Source organism: Rhinatrema bivittatum, chromosome 3, assembly GCF_901001135.1.
Source record: "Rhinatrema bivittatum chromosome 3, aRhiBiv1.1, whole genome shotgun sequence".
Taxonomy (NCBI): Eukaryota; Metazoa; Chordata; class Amphibia; order Gymnophiona; family Rhinatrematidae; genus Rhinatrema; species Rhinatrema bivittatum.
Window position 1 is genome coordinate 185,151,711 of NC_042617.1, and position 20,956 is coordinate 185,172,666.

Here is a 20,956-nt window from a genome sequence, read left to right on the forward strand (position 1 = left end):
AAAAGCAAAGAAATGTTTGCTTGTCTGTTATCGGCAAAGTTTCATATTGTGTCTGAGGATCACTCAATAAAATTGTATTACAAAAAAAAAGCAAAGAAAACAAAGATGATACTCATGTAATAAAACAAATTTATGTATTTTCATGAATTCTCTTTGCAGAATGTCAGAAATCATCATAACTATAATAAAATAGCATTAATCATCAGACAGGTGCAGAGCTAGGACAATTCACATTACAACCAATATGAAAAAAAAAACCTCAAATTCTGGTGTTACCTCAGCAAAAGATATCCCTTCACTGCTATTTTGTGAAGTAACACTGATTCCACAAAGAAAAACATCTAGAACCTTGCCATACCATACAGTCACAGCACTGAGTCTCAGGACTCAAATAACAGTAACCTTATGAAAAAGCAGCAATGCAAATACTACCCAAGCCCTAGATCATTAATACTTCACTCACTGAAATAATAAAACAAGATGGACTACTTCAGAAAACCTACACACTGGAGTGTAGTATTTCTGCTAGTCACACGCAGGCAAAAACACAGACTACAAAATAGAGAAACATGCAGACAAAACCAAAATAGAAAGCATGAGAAACTAGACTGAAACAGTGGAATACTAAAGAAAGTGCAAAACAAATATAAGAAATGCACATTCCCAAAGACAATATTCAAATTGCTAAAAGTCACAATTTTTTGATTTACACCTTTGTCTGATCTTTGTATTCTTCTAATCAGTTGCTCCTGGTCTTTTTTCCCTTTTTGCCCTTGTCAGTCATTTTCTAATTCCTTTTCAGGGTCTTTCTACTCCTACAGTCCTTGTCTCTTCCCTATCCACATGCATGCATCCATTCAGGCTCCCATTCTCTCTCTCACTCAATCACCCACCCTCAGGCTCCCATAAATAAAGTAGAAATTTAATTTGCTTGCTTCTAAAATATACTAACTCAGAATATATACGTTGTTAGCCTATGTTATGTGCAGATGCTGCTTGCAATGAAAAAAAGCATATAGTGGGTTGGCAGTGAAAGACAGGTTATGACCCATCCTTTCCCCTTCTAACGTATGCAGCCTGAAGAAGATATGCCACCACTGGTATTTTCTAAAAACATTTGCTAAGTTTTTCCCTTCCCCTGTTCACTCATACCATTTCTTCTCGCCAGAATGCTTAAGTCCCAAAAAATTAAATTGCCTGCTGCTAAAACTTTTTTTTTAAGCAAAAATATGAATGCTGTAGAGATGCTTAGAATCTAAGGCGAAAAGATAGCTAGCCATGTTGTATTGATCTATGGGGCCATTGTTTTCACTCTTTTGAAAATAAAATGATCACACTCAGAATTATCCTGACATAACTTGCAATTTGTTTCTAAAACCATATTAAATGAGAAGGAATGTATGACCATTGACACATTGGTTCATTACCCATAATCCCACTTCAAATGACATGTGCTCTGCCTTGCATACTTAGATGTTTCATCTAAAAGGGAGCATACCTAACATTTTCTGAAAGCATTTTGAATTTACACATTTCTTTAGTTTCAGAAAATATATTGACATTGTTTCTACTAGGAAAATTGAGAATAGACTATAGGCTTCTTGAAGGCATAAGTCCTACCCAACATGTTCCTGTGGACATATGGAAAGAATTCTACCAATTCAATCACCTGTCTGGTGTGAAGGTAGCAAAAATCCCACATCACCTAGATAGAATTTGAGAGCATACTGAGAAGAATCCAGATGTCATAATATCCAAGGGTTCCCACAACAGAGGAAGATGCAGAAAAGGTTTTTCCAGTCAAGTTTAGAATTTTAGGTCAGAAAGATCTAGAATATCCAAGGTTATATTTAGGCATTTTTTTTTATATACCGAACATATTGTATACACTTCATGTCGGTTTGCATAAAAGTTGGACAAGCTATTAATACTTTGTCCCAAAAACTTATAATAAAATCAAATTAAAATAAAATAAAAATTGTAACATAATTGAATTAAAACCCCATAAGGATCTATAAATTTATATCTCCTGATAAAATACTTAACTATAAATAAATTACAAAATAATAAAATACAATTTAACATTTATAAAACCATACATGATGTACCATCATAAAAACTAAAAAATTAAAACATTAAGTATTTTTAACTAGAGCTAAGAATTCCTAGGGGGAGAAATGCTTCCCATTCCACATGCAGGACACCAAAAATAGGCCAAGCTATAGTCTCAATATGTGCATGAGAAAATTGTGAAAAGAAGAGAGAAATTAGGGAACACTATGGGAAGGAGACACTCTTCCGACATGATGGGCTCCACATTAGATTGGAATTTAATTGCTGGCACTCATTTAAAAAAAAAAAAAAAAAAAAAAGAGCTGGTATCCTTCCAAGGTGAAGCAAGATTGCAGCCATGCTCTAATCTCTACTGCATCATTGTGTCTTTTTTTCCCTGATATATTTTGTTTGCTTAACGCTATGACTATAAGGAAGGGTAAGGTACAGGTAGCCTACATTGCTGGACATATCGATTGATTCACTCAGCATGCAGAAGTTTGATATTTAAGATAGTAAGCCACTGGGAGAGGCTTCGGGGGAAGCTTTACTGCAGTTCTCCCTGACAAAAAATACATCTTTCAGTCCAGAGGGAGTTCAGTCCCCGGTTGATGACATCACTGACAGGAGTGGGTAGCCCTGAGAGCAGCTCCATTGTCTGGTGGCCTGGAGTCTCTAGAGCCAGGAAGTGACCTTGGTGTAGCAGGAGCTTTGCAAGCTGGTGTTTTCCAACAGCTGATTTGGATGAGAAGATTCGGGTACATTGTTATGCTGCTACCACAAGTTTTCACATTGGAAATTATATGGAATGTGATTGAAGGTTTGCTGAGACAGCTTTTCCCAAACCTTCCAAGGTTTCTGGTTAATTTCTAAATTTAAGTATCATGTTTCAAAAGAAAGAAAAAGGGTTGGAGGACTTTACTAAAAATTGTGAAATAAGAAAGTAGATCAGCTTCAGATAAAAATTAGAGTAATTAAGGATAGTCTTTATATACATCAAACTTGAAAATCATGAAAATATATCCAAGTTCAAGAACTTAAGACTAATCAACCTTCTTAAATCAGATTTGATGTCTAAGGAGATATTTTAAACATCTCTTTGAAATTCTCAAAGTGCCTGGAGGTTCCTTACCTCCTATTTCTAGGGCATTTTATTTGCATCCCCTGAAGAAAAAAATCTTAGGATGAAGACTTAAAATACTTACTTTCTACTATTAAGTATTTCCAATTTATCTGATTCTGTGAATCTTCCAGTGAGCCACATATAATACTTGCTACAAAGATTATAAACTTGGTTCTAGATCCAGGCAGGGATTGAATTTTGAAATTTATTTTTTTTAAAGACATCATGAAGTGTTTTACCATAGTTAAGAATGTTTCTAGGATGTGGCAAGAGACTAAATGGAAAAAAAAAATATTTTATAGCCTAGGGTGTTAAAGATTGCTTTGTTCTTTTTATAGTATCCATCTAAATATTTAACTAAACATCAAAATCTTATCTATATCTTCTTGGATCCTAATCAGCTTTCATTTTTATTGATAAACCAGTTCTCCGGGCTATATAATATTCTTACCTGGAATTAGATTAAAGGTTAAATCTTCTGTTTGGATATTTCGAGCATCACCTTCATTACCTCTTAATTGTATTCCTTGGGATATAGGCTGCTCACCCCTCTAAATTTGGGGATTTTTGTGCTTTAGTGAATTTATATATAGGTTTGCTTTTTCTTCTTATTGCACTTTTCTTAACAGGATGATATATTCTTGAGCTATTTTTTCTCAAAAAAAGTTTTTAAATGAAAAATAAGGCACAGCTTTTAAGCTAATATTATGGGGGGAAGTCAAAAGTTGCTCTGGAACACATGACTTAGAGAGAAGTAGCTAAGAATGCTGCTATAACAGGGGAGTTAGACTCTCAATAGAGAGACTGATAAATGCTGAAATGGATTTTTTTGCAAATAGTTGAAGGCACATTTGAGATTTATGATAATGTTGATTTGAGCTAAGAACTCAGAAGTAAATTGTTTGATGAAGAATTTTTAGGTGGTGTAAATTGCCCTGTATTTTGTGTATTTACATTATATTAGTTTTATGTTTTCATGTACACCACTTAGTTCAATTTTATTTCCAGTTTATAAATTTTAAAAATAAAATTAAAGACCAAATATGAAGGATTCCAGATTACCCATGTCAACTACTAAGTAGAGATGTGCTTAATTTTTTTTTATATACATAGGTAATGTCACCAACATTGCCAATTTCGTTTCATATTGTTTCTATGCTGATAAATTTGCAATTTTTCGATTTACTGCACCTCAAGGGGTCAATTTTAGAAGGCCAGCGAGCACATTGACGTGATTTAACAACATGTGCGCTTATCAGTCTCCCATTCTCACACACAGATGCTCCAGCTCCCATTCTCATGCACCCACACATTCAAGCTCCCATTTTCACCCACACAAATGCAAGGCCTTTTCATTAGGCACAGAAACTCCTACTTCTGCCGCTGCAGGGATGGGATCCTCATGACAGCATTGCAGCTCTGGGTCTCCTCTTTGCCATCACAGAGATAGGGTCCCGCAATGGCCTTGCTTCTGAGGCCCTCCTCTTCAAAGTCACGGGGATGGGATCCCGTGACAGCATTACTCAAACAGGCCTCTTCCGGTGTGAAACAGCGCTGGTTGGGTGGGCCTGAGTCCAAAGTGGGTAGGTCGTGCCCACTCATGGCTACGCCACTAGAATGGTATAATTCCCCTGCATTTTATGCTAGAAAGGATAAAAGATGTTAATAGTAGCTGGAAAAGCACATTGTTGATGTTGCTGCTAAATCAATGCTGTGAACCCTGAAAAAAATTCATTTTTGTTTTACCTGACTGCTGAAAACTCTAGATTAGAGAATAAAATGTTTTTTGTTCAATACCTTGGAGTGAAACCCTCCTTTATCCCAAAGTGTGGGTTCATGAGCAGCATCTTTCAATCCATGGAAAAAGCTGGGATACTGTGAGCGCGGTTGCAGAGAGAAAATAAATGTTTTATGGTGCTTTCTCTGTCTAGCCTAAGACAATACAGCCCTTGCCACTACACCATCTGCTTTACCACTTTTGTATTTTGAATCCACAGAGACTGGTGCTTAGCTCACAACAGGCAGGCACAGGGGTTTCACATATAAAAGTAAAAATCCGGGTGTATAGTAACTAATGCCAAATGAAAGGCCAAACAACAAGCTGCATACCTGCAAATCAATTAATTGTCTCTATGACATTCCCCCAGATTATTTCACAAACTGGTTGACATATGCTGCCTGTGCAATGTTTCACAGAGTAAGCTAAAATCCTGTCAGTGATTAAAGCAGCTACAGTCTCAGACTAATTAGAATACATTTCCAACCTTAGCAAGGTACATGGAACATCCCATAGCAGGGGTTCTCAACCTCATCTTCAGGATATATCTAGCTAGTCAGGTTGTCAGGATATCCACAATTAATATGCAAGAGAGATTTGCATGCATTTCCTCCATTATATGCAAATCTCTCATTTGCATATTCACTGTGGATAGCCTGAAAACCTGACTGGCTAGGTGTATCTTGAGGACTGGATGGAGAACCCCTGTACCATATTACATTCTGAAATAGTTTTTCTGCTATAATATTGTCAGGGTATAAAATGTTATTGCTAGCTTTCAGATGTGTTCCGCCTCTGGGACCACAGAGTAGCTTAGGTAGTGAAGGCTCAACTAGTCTTTGCACGAGACCTGGTGTAAACCTAATGATCCTGCCCCTGTGGAACAAAATAGGTCCTTGGGGCTTTAAGAAATAACTCTGGGAATACCTGTGTTTTCCCAGCAATTATATGGATAAAAGGCCTGCACTGAGGGATCCCAGAGGAAAAAAAAAACACGAGCTCTAGTATATTGGAGAGGCCAACTCCGGTCCACAAGAGCCACAAATAGGCCTGGTTTTCAGGATATCTATAATGAATATACATGAGAGATTTGCAAACAGTGGAGGAAGAACATGCAAATCTTTCTCATGCATATTCATTATGGATATCCAGAAAATCAGGCTAGTTTATGGCTCTTGCTGACAGGAGTTGGCCACCCTTATAGTATATATTATGATTGCTTAAGGAGCTGGTCTGTGTGCCCAGACCTAGAACCCAATTATTGCACCCAAAAGTTGGCAATATGAGTCCTGGTTTGATTCCTGGATTACCATGCAATATATAAGCTTGATTCTGCCACCGATCTAGTTGTGAAATATAAGGATGGCATAATCTTATACACATGCAGGTAAAACCTTATTTTATTTGCACTTATATGCTGCTGCTCCAGAGGCCTACAGTGGCTCACAAAATAAACAGTGAGATTTATTATTAAAGTGACACAGTCAATATGCAAAGGTAATATGCAAAGGTAATAAATATAACATATCCAACCAAAAAGGCTAGATAACAGGTAAAATAAAATCAAAGCTAAAACTTCATAGATTAATTCTTAATAAGAGTCTCTAAAATTGGAAAAAAAAACAAACTTAAATTAGTATTTACATCAAGCAAAAGCTTGTTTAAGTTTTTAAAAGGGCCTTAAATTGTTTAGGATGCTCAATCGCCCTAAGCTCCTTAGGAAGAGTGTTCCAAAAGGATGGTGGCAGTGCAGCAATAGAAAAGCACATTCACATTTATCCCTTGTTTGAAACTTCCGAGTATAACCAGTACTTACAGGAGCCTCAACCTGACAAGTGTATTTTAAGCTTTGCTTCATTATGTATCCAGCTGAGTCAACTGATCCAGATAATGTTTAATTTGAGGGGCAAGTTCTTGATTACAGAGAATATTTTATTTATTTTTATAAACCCTTCTTTATAAAGAAAGATCCTGAATTGTGGTCACTTTCCCTTCCCCCCTCCAAACCCCATATCAGGATCCCTAGAAGAAGTGTGAGGTATCTCCCATACTTATCAGTCAAACAGAGCTCAAACATGAGACATTCTCATCTCTCAGTTACTATACAGGAAAGAAAATTAACATAAGCAGTGTAAGTAAATTTATGTAATGGTTCATTACACAGACATGAATAGTTTCCCTTCCACAGCATGCTACATAGTATCCCATTAAGGAGGGTCCTTAAAGTTTTAAATAGCCTTTTGGGAGGCTTGCAAGCCTAAGCAGTACACCGAATTACATTTTTTTATTTTAGGATAAATGTAGCAAAAAGGTACAATTTATTTCATTTTATCAGAGAATTACTACTGTATTTGTTGAGCACCATGTCAACTAAGAATTCCTACTTGCTGGGTTGTAGTGGAATTTTTTTTGAGCAAAAACTCAATATTCTCTATAAGCCACTGAATGAATTAAACAACCTCAGCTGCCCCTTTCCTGGCATTAGATATACATCTCATGAACTTCATTTTTGGTCTCAGGCTCTATATGCACAATATGTAAACTTTCAGCAAATGATGGAACCCCTTTAAAAAACGACATTTTTTAAATCAGCAGTGCACTTTCCTAGTCAACAAGAGATAGTTATGAAAAAATTGAATTGTATAAAATAGAAACACTATCCACCAAGAGAGCTTCATAATTACATGACCCAAAGTTTTGCAAATATCGGTATAAGGTATAGTGGTATATCTAAGAAAGAGCCAAACTACTATATATCCAACTGTGTACTCAAAACATGAAGAATTTCCACAACTTACATTAAATGTGGCTGTAATTTGTGGTGCACTCTGGCTACACTGCTCTCTGAAGCAGTCGCTGAAAGGAAGCAAGAGGCCCATTGCAATGATCCGTGAACAAAGCTTCTCAGCCTCCTCCGCTGGCGCGCTCTCCTGCTGACTGAACAGCTTCTCCAGCAATGTCCGGCCTGCCAAGAATGTTTACAAAATGATTTATTGGTTAACCATTCAAATATAGAACTTCACAGCTTTCCATGTGAACCATCATAAAAATAAATAAATAAATAAAAACTACCCCACCCCCACTTTTACATATAGAAATAAAAAAAGCTGCATAAAATATATTGCTTGCAAAATGAACCTGCAAAGACCTTGCACACTTTCTTTTTCATAGTAGAAAAGTGTGGGAGTTTGCACTTTTCATTTGTAAATGATCTCAGTTTTTGATATGTGATTTTACCATTTAAACCCATGCCTGGGCAACTGGCAAAAAAATGCTCCCTCACTTACAGGCCGATACAGTACAGTGCGCTCCGACGGAGCGTACGGTTAGCCGGCATTTGGATACGCGTTTTGGACACGCTAGCTTTACCCCTTATTCAGTAAGGGGTAATAGCGCATCCAAAACGCACGTCCAACCCCCCCCGAACCCAATAGCGCCCGCAACATGCAAATGCATGTTGATGGCCCAATTAGGTATTCCCGCACGATTCAGAAAACAAAATGTGCAGCCAAGTCACACATTTCGCTTTCAGAAATTAGCGCCTACCCAAAAGGTAAGCGCTAATTTCTCCGGGCACCGGGAAAGTGCACAGAAAAGCAGTAAAAACTGCTTTTCTGTGCATCCTCCGACTTAATATCATGGCGATATTAAGTCGTAGGTCCCGAAAATTGTAAAAAGTAAAAAAAAAAAAAAAAAAAGATTTAAAATGGGCCAGCGGCTGGCGGGTTGAAAACCGGACACTCAATTTTGCTGGCGTCCGGTTTCCAAACCCATGGCTGTCAGCTGGCTCTAGAACAGATGACGGCAAAATTGAGCGTCGGCTGTCAAACCAGATGACAGCTGCCGCTTCCGTCAAAAAAGAGGCGCTAGGGACGCACTAGTGTCCCTAGCGCCTCTTTTTACCGCCGGGCCTAATTTTAATAAATTAAAATACTGAATCGTGCGCACAGGAGAGTGGCCTGTGCGCGTGCCGGGAGAGCGGGCGCTCGCCCCTCTCCCACATTTTTACTGTATCAGCCCATTAACTGTTTAATAGCAGTGGTCCCACAGGACAGGTCCCAAACCTATCCAATGGGACCTGTCAGCCTATTGGGTTTCAGGATTCCTGCAATGAATATGTATGAGAGAAATTTGCATGCAATGGAAGTTGTACATGCACCTCTCATGAATAGTTGCAGATATCTTGAACACAGACTGGCTGGAGATTTGGGAACTACTGCTTCACAGGAGTTTGGGTCAGCATGTTAAAAACGGAGAAACTAGAAGATATGCACTGGAGAGAAAGAAAAAATGTTTTAAAAAAATTCTAACCACTATTACCTATAAGCGGAATATTTGGAGTTGTATTTAGCTTATAGAAAAGACCAAGATGCGCCATTCAAGGGTATTTAGAAGGCATAATGATTACCACTTCATCTTAGCTGGAAAAATAAATAGGCTATTAATGTTTAATATGGCTTGAATTGATTGCAGCGATTCAATACTTTCACAGTTATAAAGTAATTACTTCTGCACAACTTGGATATTTCCTCCTACATTCAGGTGGGGAGGTATTGGAATATTTACCTTTGGAGAGGTTTTTTTCTGTCTGGAGTGGTTCAGATACAGGGAATCCTAATCTGAGGAAGTAAAATGCTATTTCTTAGAGTAGAATAGGCATGCCAGTCTTTGAGGAATCCCCTACTCAGTTAGGTTTTCAAGATATTGGTAATGAATGTGTCATCAAATAGGTTTGCATACAATTGAGGCAACGTGCATGCAACTTCTGAAGCATATATATCAGGCATATCCTGAAAACCTGTCTGATTAGAGATCTCAAGGACCAGCATGCCCACCCCTGGTTTAAAGTAGTGAACAATCTTGTTTGGATACCAAATATTTACAAAAATCTCACACATGCTAAAATTGTAGCATTGGAAATATGTCACTGTAGTCTATGTAAAGCCCATCCTAAATTGGTTTTCTGATATCACTCCTGATAAATATTTGAATGCCTTTCTTAGGTTATTCTATATATATGATAAAGTTTAAATATCCTTACCATATTTTATGATTTAAGTAGAAGTTTATTTTTCAGAAAATATTTTGAGAATGTTAAATGACTTAATATTGAACATGTGGTGTTTATATTTTATTTATGGAAGGATAATCCAATGTAAAACTGTAAAATGATTAAATAAATAATTAAAAAAACACAAAGCACATTTTTTCAGTCCAACCTATAACTGCACACCCAGCCAAGTGACTAGGATCTTCAAGGCTGAACACGTCTGAGATTTGCTGTGCATCCCCCTTCTAAGGCAGAGTCCGTGACATTTGCGACTTGAGCTAACTTTTCCCAAACAACTTTTGGCTGCTGCTCATTTCAGACTGTCGTTGTGCCAGTCAGCAGAGAGCCCACCAGACACTGCTGCAGAAGATCTGTCACAATGTGTTGAGATTTCTCTCTCCCTTTGGGGAGGGCGGAAGCAGAGCGTGAAGAGTTGCAATGATCCCAGCCTGGTTCTTCCAAACTGCTCAATTGTTGGTTCCACTGGGGTGTTTTGAACACAAAAATATGAAAGAGACAAAGATATGAAAGCGAAAAAGGTGTTTCTCTACCACCATGTACTTGCTGCCCGCCCAGCTGCCATACCACCATAGGAAACCTGCTGCCACAAGCCTGATGGTGCCCTCTTTTGGAGCCTTGGGTGTTCTTCCCACCCACATTTGCTGTCTTCTTGGTTTGTTATACTGGGCTATTTTGTTTCCAGAACAAAAATTTTAAAGCGTCAAAAAAAAAAAAAAAAAAAAACCCACACCCCGCAGACAGATTTCACCACCACAGCACCTGTTCTATACTTCCTTTTCTCAAACCCCTGCACAATCTCAATCTGGTTTATCCAAAAAAAGCCTTCATTCAGAAGGAAGAAATAAGCACAAGAGAAAAGATGCTCAAAACAAAAAAAAAAAAAGCTTTTTACTGAATATCCTAACATCTATAGAAGCAAGAGAGGACTCATGCAAAACCAGAAAATAGGAAATGGAAGAGCCAGAGTTCTACAAAATATGGGGAGAATTTTTTTTTTTTAATAAAGAACACAAACTGTCCTCCTAATTTAATACACAAACTAACCACATTAATTTGGGAAATATTTTCACACTTTGAATGTGATAACGATTTCATTTGGAAAGCCCATTTCACAAGAAAATCAAAATTCCACCCAGCACCTTCGAGGACTTTTGTCCCACTCAGCCTTTTTATGCCCAGACCTTACACCTTGGAAGTTCTTTATCACTGTGCCTTGCTAACAAAACTCCAGATCTTACATCTTGAGTTGTTCTTGCCAGTTTGGGGGGGCTGCTTTGCAACTGTCATGTTTTAGTGTCTTGAAGCCACTGTGTGCTGCTTGGCACCTTTAGCAGTGCCTGCCTTGAGGGGTTTTTTCCTGCCACTTTTCTTCTTCGTTCCCCCTTCATGGTGCCATAGGATGCCAATGCCACTTTTGGTGCCAGTTTGCCACTCACGATGCCATGAAGGGTTCATGTCATTGTTGCTCTCTTTTGGAGCCTTGGGGTGGGCATCACAGCGCTGCTCTCACAGTGACTTGAAGAAATCCTGCTAATGCCGGTAAACCCATTGCCCCTTTTATGGAGCCTTAGGCTATTCGTGCCACTTTTGGTGCCCCTTTCAAAATGAAATTTAATTTTTTTCTCCTGCTGCATGTCCCTAGTTGAAATTACTAGGCAGGTTATAAATTGACGAAATGTACTTATAAAAATATCTCCTCTTGGTTTGTGCCAGAATTGGCAGATAAACCAGAGTTGTGCATACTAGAGTGAAAGTGGAGAAAAAACAAGGGTTTGAAGGAAGATAGATTGATCTGGAATAGTGCCGCTATGGCTTATTTTAGACAAATTGTGCAGGTGAAAGGAAATATTACTCTAAAGTCATTGATGAGGTAGATATCCCTATGGTGATGGTTAGTTTGGTAAAATCTTTGTTAGGTCATGGTATAGAGAGGTATCTGGTATGAGGATTTGCCTGATTATAGAAGATTGGCTATTTCTTCTGAGGAAAAGGTTGCAAATTTGAAAGAGGAATGTGAGGGAGGTTTGACTGTAAATGATAGTTTAAGGATAAATGGGAGGTTGTTGGTTGCTTCCCATTTTAGAGGGAATGAGGGGGGAAAAAAAAGGAAAAAAATTGTCCCTGTGATTTCTGTGTAATTAAAGATTATATTGGAAGAGGATTATGAAATCCTATTTTCCATTGGATCCGTGTCTTCCTTTTTTGATTAATAGTTTACCTCTTGTTTATGTTGTTGAAATTAGTTAATTCCTCTGAGTAAGGAGCTAGTCCCTGGAGTATTAGAGAAAGCTGTGATTTCTCCTGTTTTTAAAAAGATGGTAACTCAAATTCAAGAGATTATGAAAACTATAGGCCGGTGTCTATTTACCTTTGGTAGCAAAATTGTTGGAGAAGATTGGAAATCTGGACTGTAACAATTCCTTGGAAGATATTAGGAATTTGAATGAGGGACAAGCTGGTTTCTGTACTACAACCCCAATTAAATCCATCATAATGACTTTTAAGTACTACCCCCAGTTAGAGGTTGACCAGATGGCCGCTGTGCCGGGAGCCTGAACCCGCCCCTTTTTGCAATCCTCGGAACTTACACCCAATCCCAGGGCTTTACGCATTTCACCGGGCCTTTTTAAAATAGGCCCAGCGCACGTAACTTTTTTAAAATCCAGCCCGTACTCTGCATCCACAGGAACCTGCTCCCATCTCCCTCCCCCACCATCCCCAATCAATGCACAGTAGAAATAGGATATTTCAAATACAATTAGTTACATAAAAAAGATATTCTGATTCTGGTGCTCTCAGTAACAGAAACTCAAACTCCCTTACTACTAGGCACATTATTTTTTTCAGGTTTTGTATTTTACAAACAAACACTCGGCCCATGTGTAGCAAACCTTCCATACCACTGCAGCACTAATTCCAAGAACTCAAACAGTAATAGCCCTTCTTATGAAAAGGCAGCAGCGCAGCTACTGATGCAAATAGCAGCAGTGGGGCTATTCCCTAAGTAAACTTGATTAATAGCAGTTAATGGACTTCTCCTCCAAGAACTTATCCAAACCTTTTTTGAACCCAGCTACACTAAGTGCACTAACCACATCCTCTGGCAACAAATTCCAGAGCTTTACTGTGCATTGAATGAAAAAGAATTTTCTCCGATTAGTCTTAAATGTGCTACTTGCTAACTTCATGGAATGCCCCCTAGTCCTTCTATTTGAAAGTGTAAATAACTGATTCACTTCTACTCGTTCCAAAGACCTGATACTTCAACTTTCAATGCATATCCAGCATAGCTCTCTGCTTCAATGGCAGGGAGGAATGAAGAAAAGATGATTTATATTCAGCCTCTTCCTCAATCCAATTCCCTTATCACCCAGTCAAAAAAGTCAAATTTGTCTGTCTGGATCTTCCCCTGGTGAATCCATGCTGCCTCTTGTCCAGCAATTCTCCTGACTGTAGATAGTTTACTACAATCTCCAATCAATGGCACAAGTGGATATTTCGCGAATAACTGAATGCACATTTGAGATTTATGCTAATGTTGATTTGAGCTAAGAACTCAGAAGTAAATTTTTTTATGAAGAATTTTTAGGAGCTGTAAATTGCCTTGTGTTTTGGGTATTTACATTATATTTGTTTTATGTACACCACTTAATTCAGTTTTATTTGCAGTTTATAAGTTTTAAAACTAAAATTAAATAAAGTCTAAATACGAAGGATTCCAAATTACCCATATCAACTCCTAAGTATGGATGCACTTTATTTATTTTTTTGTTTGTTTTAAGACATTGGCAATGTTGGTGATATTGCCTATTTCGATTCATATTGTTTCTAAGCTGACAAAAATTTTGCAAATGTTTTTCAATTTTTAGATTTACTGCCCATTAACGGGTCAATTTTAAAAGGCATGTAACACATGGACGCGCTGATTTTAGAACATGCGCGCATTGGCGTGCACATTTTATAAAATACGTTACCTTTGCTCTGCTGGATTTTAAGTTCGCGCGCATATGCGGGTGGGTGATCTGTTCCGCACATGAAGGGGGGAATTTTAGAATAATACGCATGGCGATGCGATCGGGACTAAACCAGTTCCCTCCCAGTCCACTCCAACCCTATCTTCCTCCCTCCTTCCCGCAACCCCTAAACTAATCCTTCCTCTCCTCAATTTTTTTTTATTTTAATACTTACTGCTCCTCCGGAGCAGAAGTAAACTCCACGCACCAGCTGGCTGCCAGCGCGCGCTTCCCTGGGACAGTGTAATGGCGCTGTTCCGTGCCGCCCCCTCACCCTTCCCCTTTTCAAATCACTCTGCCGGTTTTCCCGCCCTCCCCCGATTTACGATTTACACGATATTTTAAAAAACAAAACCACGACGATAAGATTCCCTCCCCCCCCCAGCCGAAATCGATCGTTAAGACGATCGATCACACGATTCACATCTCTAGTAAGTAGTTTATGATAACCGTCTGATTTTTGTTGATATATGGTTTTTGAATGAAAGTTCTCTGTCAATTATTACTCAGAGGTTGCGGGCATGGTTTATTGGTGATATGATCGAATTTTGGTCATAAGGTTGAGCGGTGGTATTTGAGGAGAGTTGTTCTGTCTAGTAATATTAATTCAGTCTTGTCGAAGTTGAGGATGAGTTATAGGTTGGCTAGTATTTCCTTTATGCTGTTTAGGAAATTGGCTGTTAATTTGTATGTTTCTTCTAGTGATTGTTTTATTGGGATTAATATTTGAATATCATCAGCATAGATGAAGTGGGTTAGATTCAGATTTGAAAGGAAGTGGCATAATGGGAGCAGATAGATATTAAAGAGCGTCGCTGACAGAGCGGATCCTTGGGAACTCCAGTGTTTAGGCAGATTTTCTTTGAGAGGGAATCATCAAGTAGCACTTGGTAGGATCTTTGTGACAGGTATGAGGAGAACCATTGAAGGGTTGTTTTGTTAGCTCCTATTTCAGATAGACGATTAATCAATATAGAGTGATTTACTGTATCAAAGGCTGCTGATAGGTCGAGCAGGATTAGAAGGTAACTTTGGCCTTTTTCAAAACCTTTGAGTATGAAGTCATTCATTGCAAGGGTTTCAGTGTTCAGTTGCTTTCTGAAGCCAAATTGAGCAGGTAGGAGGATGTTTTCATCTAGATGGTCAGTGAGTCTAGTGTGGACAACTTTCTCAGTGATTTTGGCAATGAATGGGAGGTTTGATATGGGTCTGTAGTTCAGTGGGTTTTCTGGATCTAGATTATTCTTTTTTAGAATGGGTTTGATGATTGCTGATTTTAGGCATTCTGGGTAGTTTCCTTCCATGAGGGAAAGGTTTACAATTTGAGTTAATGTCTTGGTTATTGGTGGTTCGAGATTTTTTATTGTTGTAATGGGTATGGCGTCAATAGGGTGTTTAGCTGGGTTTTTTGTTTTTAATGATCATTTGGATTTCTAAGGAAGATGCTGATTTAAAGTTGGACCAGGTTTTTGTTTGAGTGTTCAGTAATTTCTGGTCTTGTGAGTCATTTTTTAGGTTGTTCTTTATGAGGATTTTGATTTTTTCGTTAAAGAAGTCTGCAAAGTCATTGCTATTGATGTTTGGTGTTGAAAGTGATTGATCGTTGAAAGATGATTTTGTTAGGCTTTTTACTATGTTGAAGAGCATCTTAGGGTTTTGTTGGTATTTGGTTAAATTTTTTGGTGTAGACGAAGTCTTTTGTATTTGGCTAGTTGTGTTCTGTATGCGTTTAGTAGTGTGGTTTTGTTTTTTTCTCCATAATTTCTCTATTTTTCTGAGTTTCCTTTTGGCTGCTCTGATGTTTTTGTTGTGCCAGAGATTCTGATTTTTTGGTTCTTTTATAATTTTTGTTTTTATGGGATTTATCTTATCTGCTATTGTTTTCGTTATGGTGATCCAGGAACATGTCGCGTTTTCTGTGTTTGATAGATCTATATTTGTTAGTTCAGTTTGAAGATTTGCTTGAAGAGTTTCAATGCAGATAGGTGGACGATAGAAGGATTTGATTGTGTTTTTTCTTGTGGTGCGTTTATAATTTGAAAATAGATTTGCGTGGATGATAGAGTGGGTCTGACCATGGTATTTTTGATATCTTCGTTTGGTGGTTAGACCAAAAATTGGTATTGATGAAGATTAGGTCTAGTGTATGACCTGCTTTGTGCATAGGGCCATTGATAATTTTGATTGAGACCCAGTGATGATAGTGCATCAATGACTGAGGAGCAGGCAAGTGTGTAGGGGATAGAGTCAATGTGTAAGTTGAAGTCACCAAGAATAATTATGGGTTCGTTAATAGATAATTTGGTCAGGAAAAATTTAATAAGTGGTGAGCAGTTTTTTTTCGAGCGTATTGGGGGGGCAGTATACTAGGCGATTTTGTAAGTGTGGAGAATCAAATAGTGCAGTTTGCAGTGGAGAGCAATTGCTTGTTAGAATTAGTTTCATCTGTAGGTTTTTTTCTGGTGATGAGCATTAGACCTCCTCCACCTTTCTTTTTAGGTCTGGGTAAAGAAAAAGTTATATAGGTGGAGTTGTTGATTTGGTTGATTATTACTGTGTCTGTGTTTGTGTTTTTTGCCCATGTTTCTGTGATGGATATAAAGTCTGGTTTTTCATCTTGGAGAAGGTCGTTGATGATTGGTATTTTTTTGATTATTGATTGGGCATTAAAGAGTAGGAAAGAAAGTATTAGACAGTTACAGAGAGAGATGTGTTGTTGTGAGTAATGGTTGTGTGTTGAGAGTAATGGTTGTGTGTTGAGAGTAATGGTTGTGTGTTGATATTTAAGTTTTGTTTTAGATTTCGTACCTCCATTCCATTTGTTGTCAGTGTTTGGTCCATTTCTGTTGTTCTTCCAGATTGTGGAGGGTTGATGGTTTGCCATTCTTCTTAACGTTCGGAGAAAATCTGTTACACATGTTACAGGGGTATCTGAAAGTGTCAAATTATTATATAAATTGATGAACAGCCCCGTAAACTATTAGCCAGGCATACTAAGAAAAGCTACCACTTTTCCCTCTCAGTGGGCAAAAAGAAATGCATCTATTCTTTGAGGTCTATCCGGTATTTGTGAACTAGATTCGATGATGACAGACAGGATGCTGAGCTCAGTGATCCTTTAGTCTGACGCAGCATAGCATCTCTTCTGTTCTTATGTTCAAAAGAGTCACTGGCTCTATAAAAGCTTTTTCTGAATGGAAGATTTAATTTGGTTTATACAAAGGAAACGTGGTAATTTTTGGTGATCTATATTTGTATGTGGTCAAAGGTTTGGCAGCTGGGATTCAATGCCAAGAAGTGCAGAGACATGCATTTGGGGTACAGAAATCCATAAAAGAGCTCAATGTGATGAGGGGTGCTGGCAGCGAAAGACCTCTGCATGCCAAAGTCCGATGACCTGAAGTCTGTGAATCAATGCAACAAGGTGGTGGCCAAGGCCAGAGGGATGCTATGCTACAGAGAGGCATAACTAACAGGAAAAGTAAATAACGCCTCTGTACAAGTCCTTGGCAAGGCCTCTCCTTGAGTATTGTGTTCAGTTCTGGAGACTCTCTCAAAGGACTAAGACAGGGTGGAAAAAGTCCAGAGAAGGGCAACCAGAGTGGTGTGCGGTTTGCAACAAAACACTTATAAGACTGAAGAATCTAATTATGTATACCCTAGAGGAGAGGAGGGACAGGGGAGATTAGATACAGATTTTAAATACCTGAAGGGTATTAATGATGCACAAGAATCCAACCTTTTCCAATGGACAGAAAGCTATAGAACTAGGGGTCATAAAATGAAGTTCAAGGGGTTGGGACTCTAACATCAGGAAATGTTTCATGGAAAGGATGGTGGATTCATAGAACACCCTCCTGAAAAGGTGAAAAGAATAATAATGAAATTCAAAACTACGTGGGATAAACAGAAGATCCCTAAAGAATAAAGGATGGAAATTAAGAAAAAGGGGTAACTGGTGTTAACTGGAGTAAAATGCAAGGAGTGGTAGTTACTAACAAAAAAAAAAATCCCAACAACAACAACTTGCTGGGCAGACTGGATGGACCATCATTTACTGTTACTATGTATTATTAAATAAAAAGATTTTACCACTGTAGCCCATTTCAACTCCTAGGAAAAATGGGAAAGACTAAATTAAAGTTTTCCCTAGTTGGGTTTCCTATTTACTGCCCCCTTGCCTCCCCCAAACATTTATACAGATTGTTTTTCAGATGTTTGTATCAAATACAATAATTTAGACCAAAGATTTCAGAAGCCCTCGGAACATTACTTATTAACTCCTCATACTACAAAATTATTATTATATATATTATCGGGCTTGGTAGTGAGTCCGTCAGTGCTCACGCATGTTCCCCAGCCCGCCGATAGATGGCGCTATAATATATTGGGCTTGGTAGTGAGTCCGTCAGTGCTCACGCATGTTCCCCAGCCCGCCGATAGATGGCGCTATAATATATTGGGCTTGGTAGTGTGTCCGTCAGTGCTCACGCATGTTCCCCAGCCCGCCGATAGATGGCGCTATAATATATTGGGCTTGGTAGTGAGTCCGTCAGTGCTCACGCATGTTCCCCAGCCCGCCGATAGATGGCGCTATAATATATTGGGCTTGGTAGTGTGTCCGTCAGTGCTCACGCATGTTCCCCAGCCCGCCGATAGATGGCGCTATAATATATTGGGCTTGGTAGTGAGTCCGTCAGTGCTCACGCATGTTCCCCAGCCTGCCGATAGATGGCACAGGCAGCTCCTTGGCCGCCTTGGAGGCTCGAACACGCCATATAGAGGCCATGTCACACCACCAGCTACAAGAGGTACTCCTGGGGGAATTCAGCGCTATTGCGGAATGCAGAATTTGCACAGAATTCCTCCCTCACTGATTTCCTCCCTCGCCGGAAGACTATTCAAAACCGAAAGGACAGCTGCCATCGCGGGACAGGCAGAAAATAGCAGAGGAGACCACGGTATGCTGGGGTCTCCTCTGCTATTTTCTGCTGAAGGTGAAAATGGAAGGCTCCCCCGTGTGCCGCGAACGGTGCACCAGGCCTTCATCTTTGCCGTGAACAGCGCGGGTCCCGCAGGATGCTGGTGAGAGAAAATGCATGTCGGGGAGGGGAGGGTGAGAGAGAGCAGGAGGGTGTGAGAGAGAGCATGGGGGGGATGCCGGTGAGAGAGTGTGTGTGTGTGACAGAGCATGGTTGATAAGAGGGAGGTGGGGAGGGTGTGAGAGCGCCTATATGAGGGGAGGGGGATGCCGGTGAGAGAGCGTGTGTGAGAGAAGAGAGGGGGTGTGGGGGGAGTGCAAGAGACAGCTTGGTAAATAAACTTTGCCAGCCCTGGCTTCAGCAAATGTGCCTTCACATTCCTTGCCCTGGGTGAAAACAATTTCGTTTTTCCTTTTCAGCTAAAACTTCCATACAAGAGCATATGTGCCAATAAAAAGGCTCGCCGCCTGGGCATAGAACAGGTACAGTTGCTAGTAGATATATACACACACAATAAAAAAAAAGTTATCTACCAAAATTGGTTCTATTGAAAGTAGTGGGAATTATGTAGTTGCAGTGTTTCAGCTTGGACTTATACAAAAGTAAATATAAAACTGATCTAATTGCTTCAGGAGGTAAATAAATGTACACATATAGCTAGAGAAATGCACATCTGTGGTTAGAGCTGATGGCACAAAATTAGTATCTATGACATATGCTCTTTCAGCACTTGGTCTCTCCCTTCCTCCCCCCATGCCAAAAGAAAATTTGCGCTTCAACAATAGCCATTTGTTCCATCTCTCTATGCCAGCCTCTAGGTTTTCAGCCCCAACAAGCATTCTGATGTTAGAAAGTAAAGGTACGTTCTCAGGACTTACTCTTGTACCTCTAAGCAAATCCCATCCATTTATACTACTGGTTTACTTGATAAAAAGATAGCAGCTGTATGAAGCACATTAGCAGACAGTAATTCAAATCAGTAATGCCACAGTCATTGCTTCAATGAGCTTGAACTGATTTATGTGGGAATTTGAGCCTGCAGCACAGGTCACCTACAGTATATGAGAAAAATCAAGAAAGGGAGGTGAATTATACTACACTTAAGGATGAGACAGGTTTTTTTTTTTGTTCTTAATTTTGTAGTATGAGGAGTTAATAAGTAATGTTCAGAGGTCTTTTGAAATCTTGGGGCTAAATTATTGTATTTAAAACAAAAATCTGAAAAACAATCTGTATAAATCTTTGCTGGGGGAAGGGGAGGCAGGGGAAGTTTTTACATCACACAAGAAAATAGGTAGCGTATGTAAAAATACTTCATAAACATTTACAAGACTTCTGTGAGGAATCTGTACGTTTCCAACAGATTTAATAAGCGCAACAAAAAAAAAAAAAGCCAAAAAAAATCCATCCTTGTGTTTTTCACAGAAGCTGCAAATGTTGCCCATTTCCTACAAAATGATCCATGAAAGAGTGAATATTTTGGCAAAATGTTGCAAACATACTGGCAGAAATATTCATAAAACCAAAGTTGCACTTTTCATAAATATTTAAGCTCATGAACAGAGACTAAGTCAATCCCATGTCTGTCTTAAGGGTCATTTTTAAATAGGACAAGAGGGCATTAGCAAACACTTTGTATTAAGAGAGCAAGATATGAGTAAAATGATTAACAGTAAAAAAATATAACGTATGTCAGAAAAGAATATATCCATGTTTGGAAAGGTTGAGCAGTAAAACTAAACATTAATAGATGAAAAATGCTTCGGCAATAAACCAAGGCATCAAGACTTTAGGCATAATAGGGCAAGGAGGGAATGCAAGGGTGGGGTTATTAAAATTGAAGCAGAAAGGAATATGTGATCTGGAAAAAGCAGAAATCTTTTTTGTTCAGTGTTCACTAAAGAAGAGTAGAAAAGGAGCAAAAGTAGGAATTGTATC

General features: G+C 38.8%; 1 protein-coding gene across 1 annotated transcript in view; it reads right to left on the reverse strand.

The window, feature by feature from the left end:
- The window catches only part of FMN2 (formin 2), an 828,101-nt gene that overhangs the window by 763,157 nt on the left and 43,988 nt on the right, over positions 1-20,956 (reverse strand). The window contains 2 exon segments of the mRNA XM_029594024.1: positions 7,751-7,917; positions 16,845-16,967. Coding sequence (XP_029449884.1) covers positions 7,751-7,917; positions 16,845-16,967 — 290 coding nt within the window.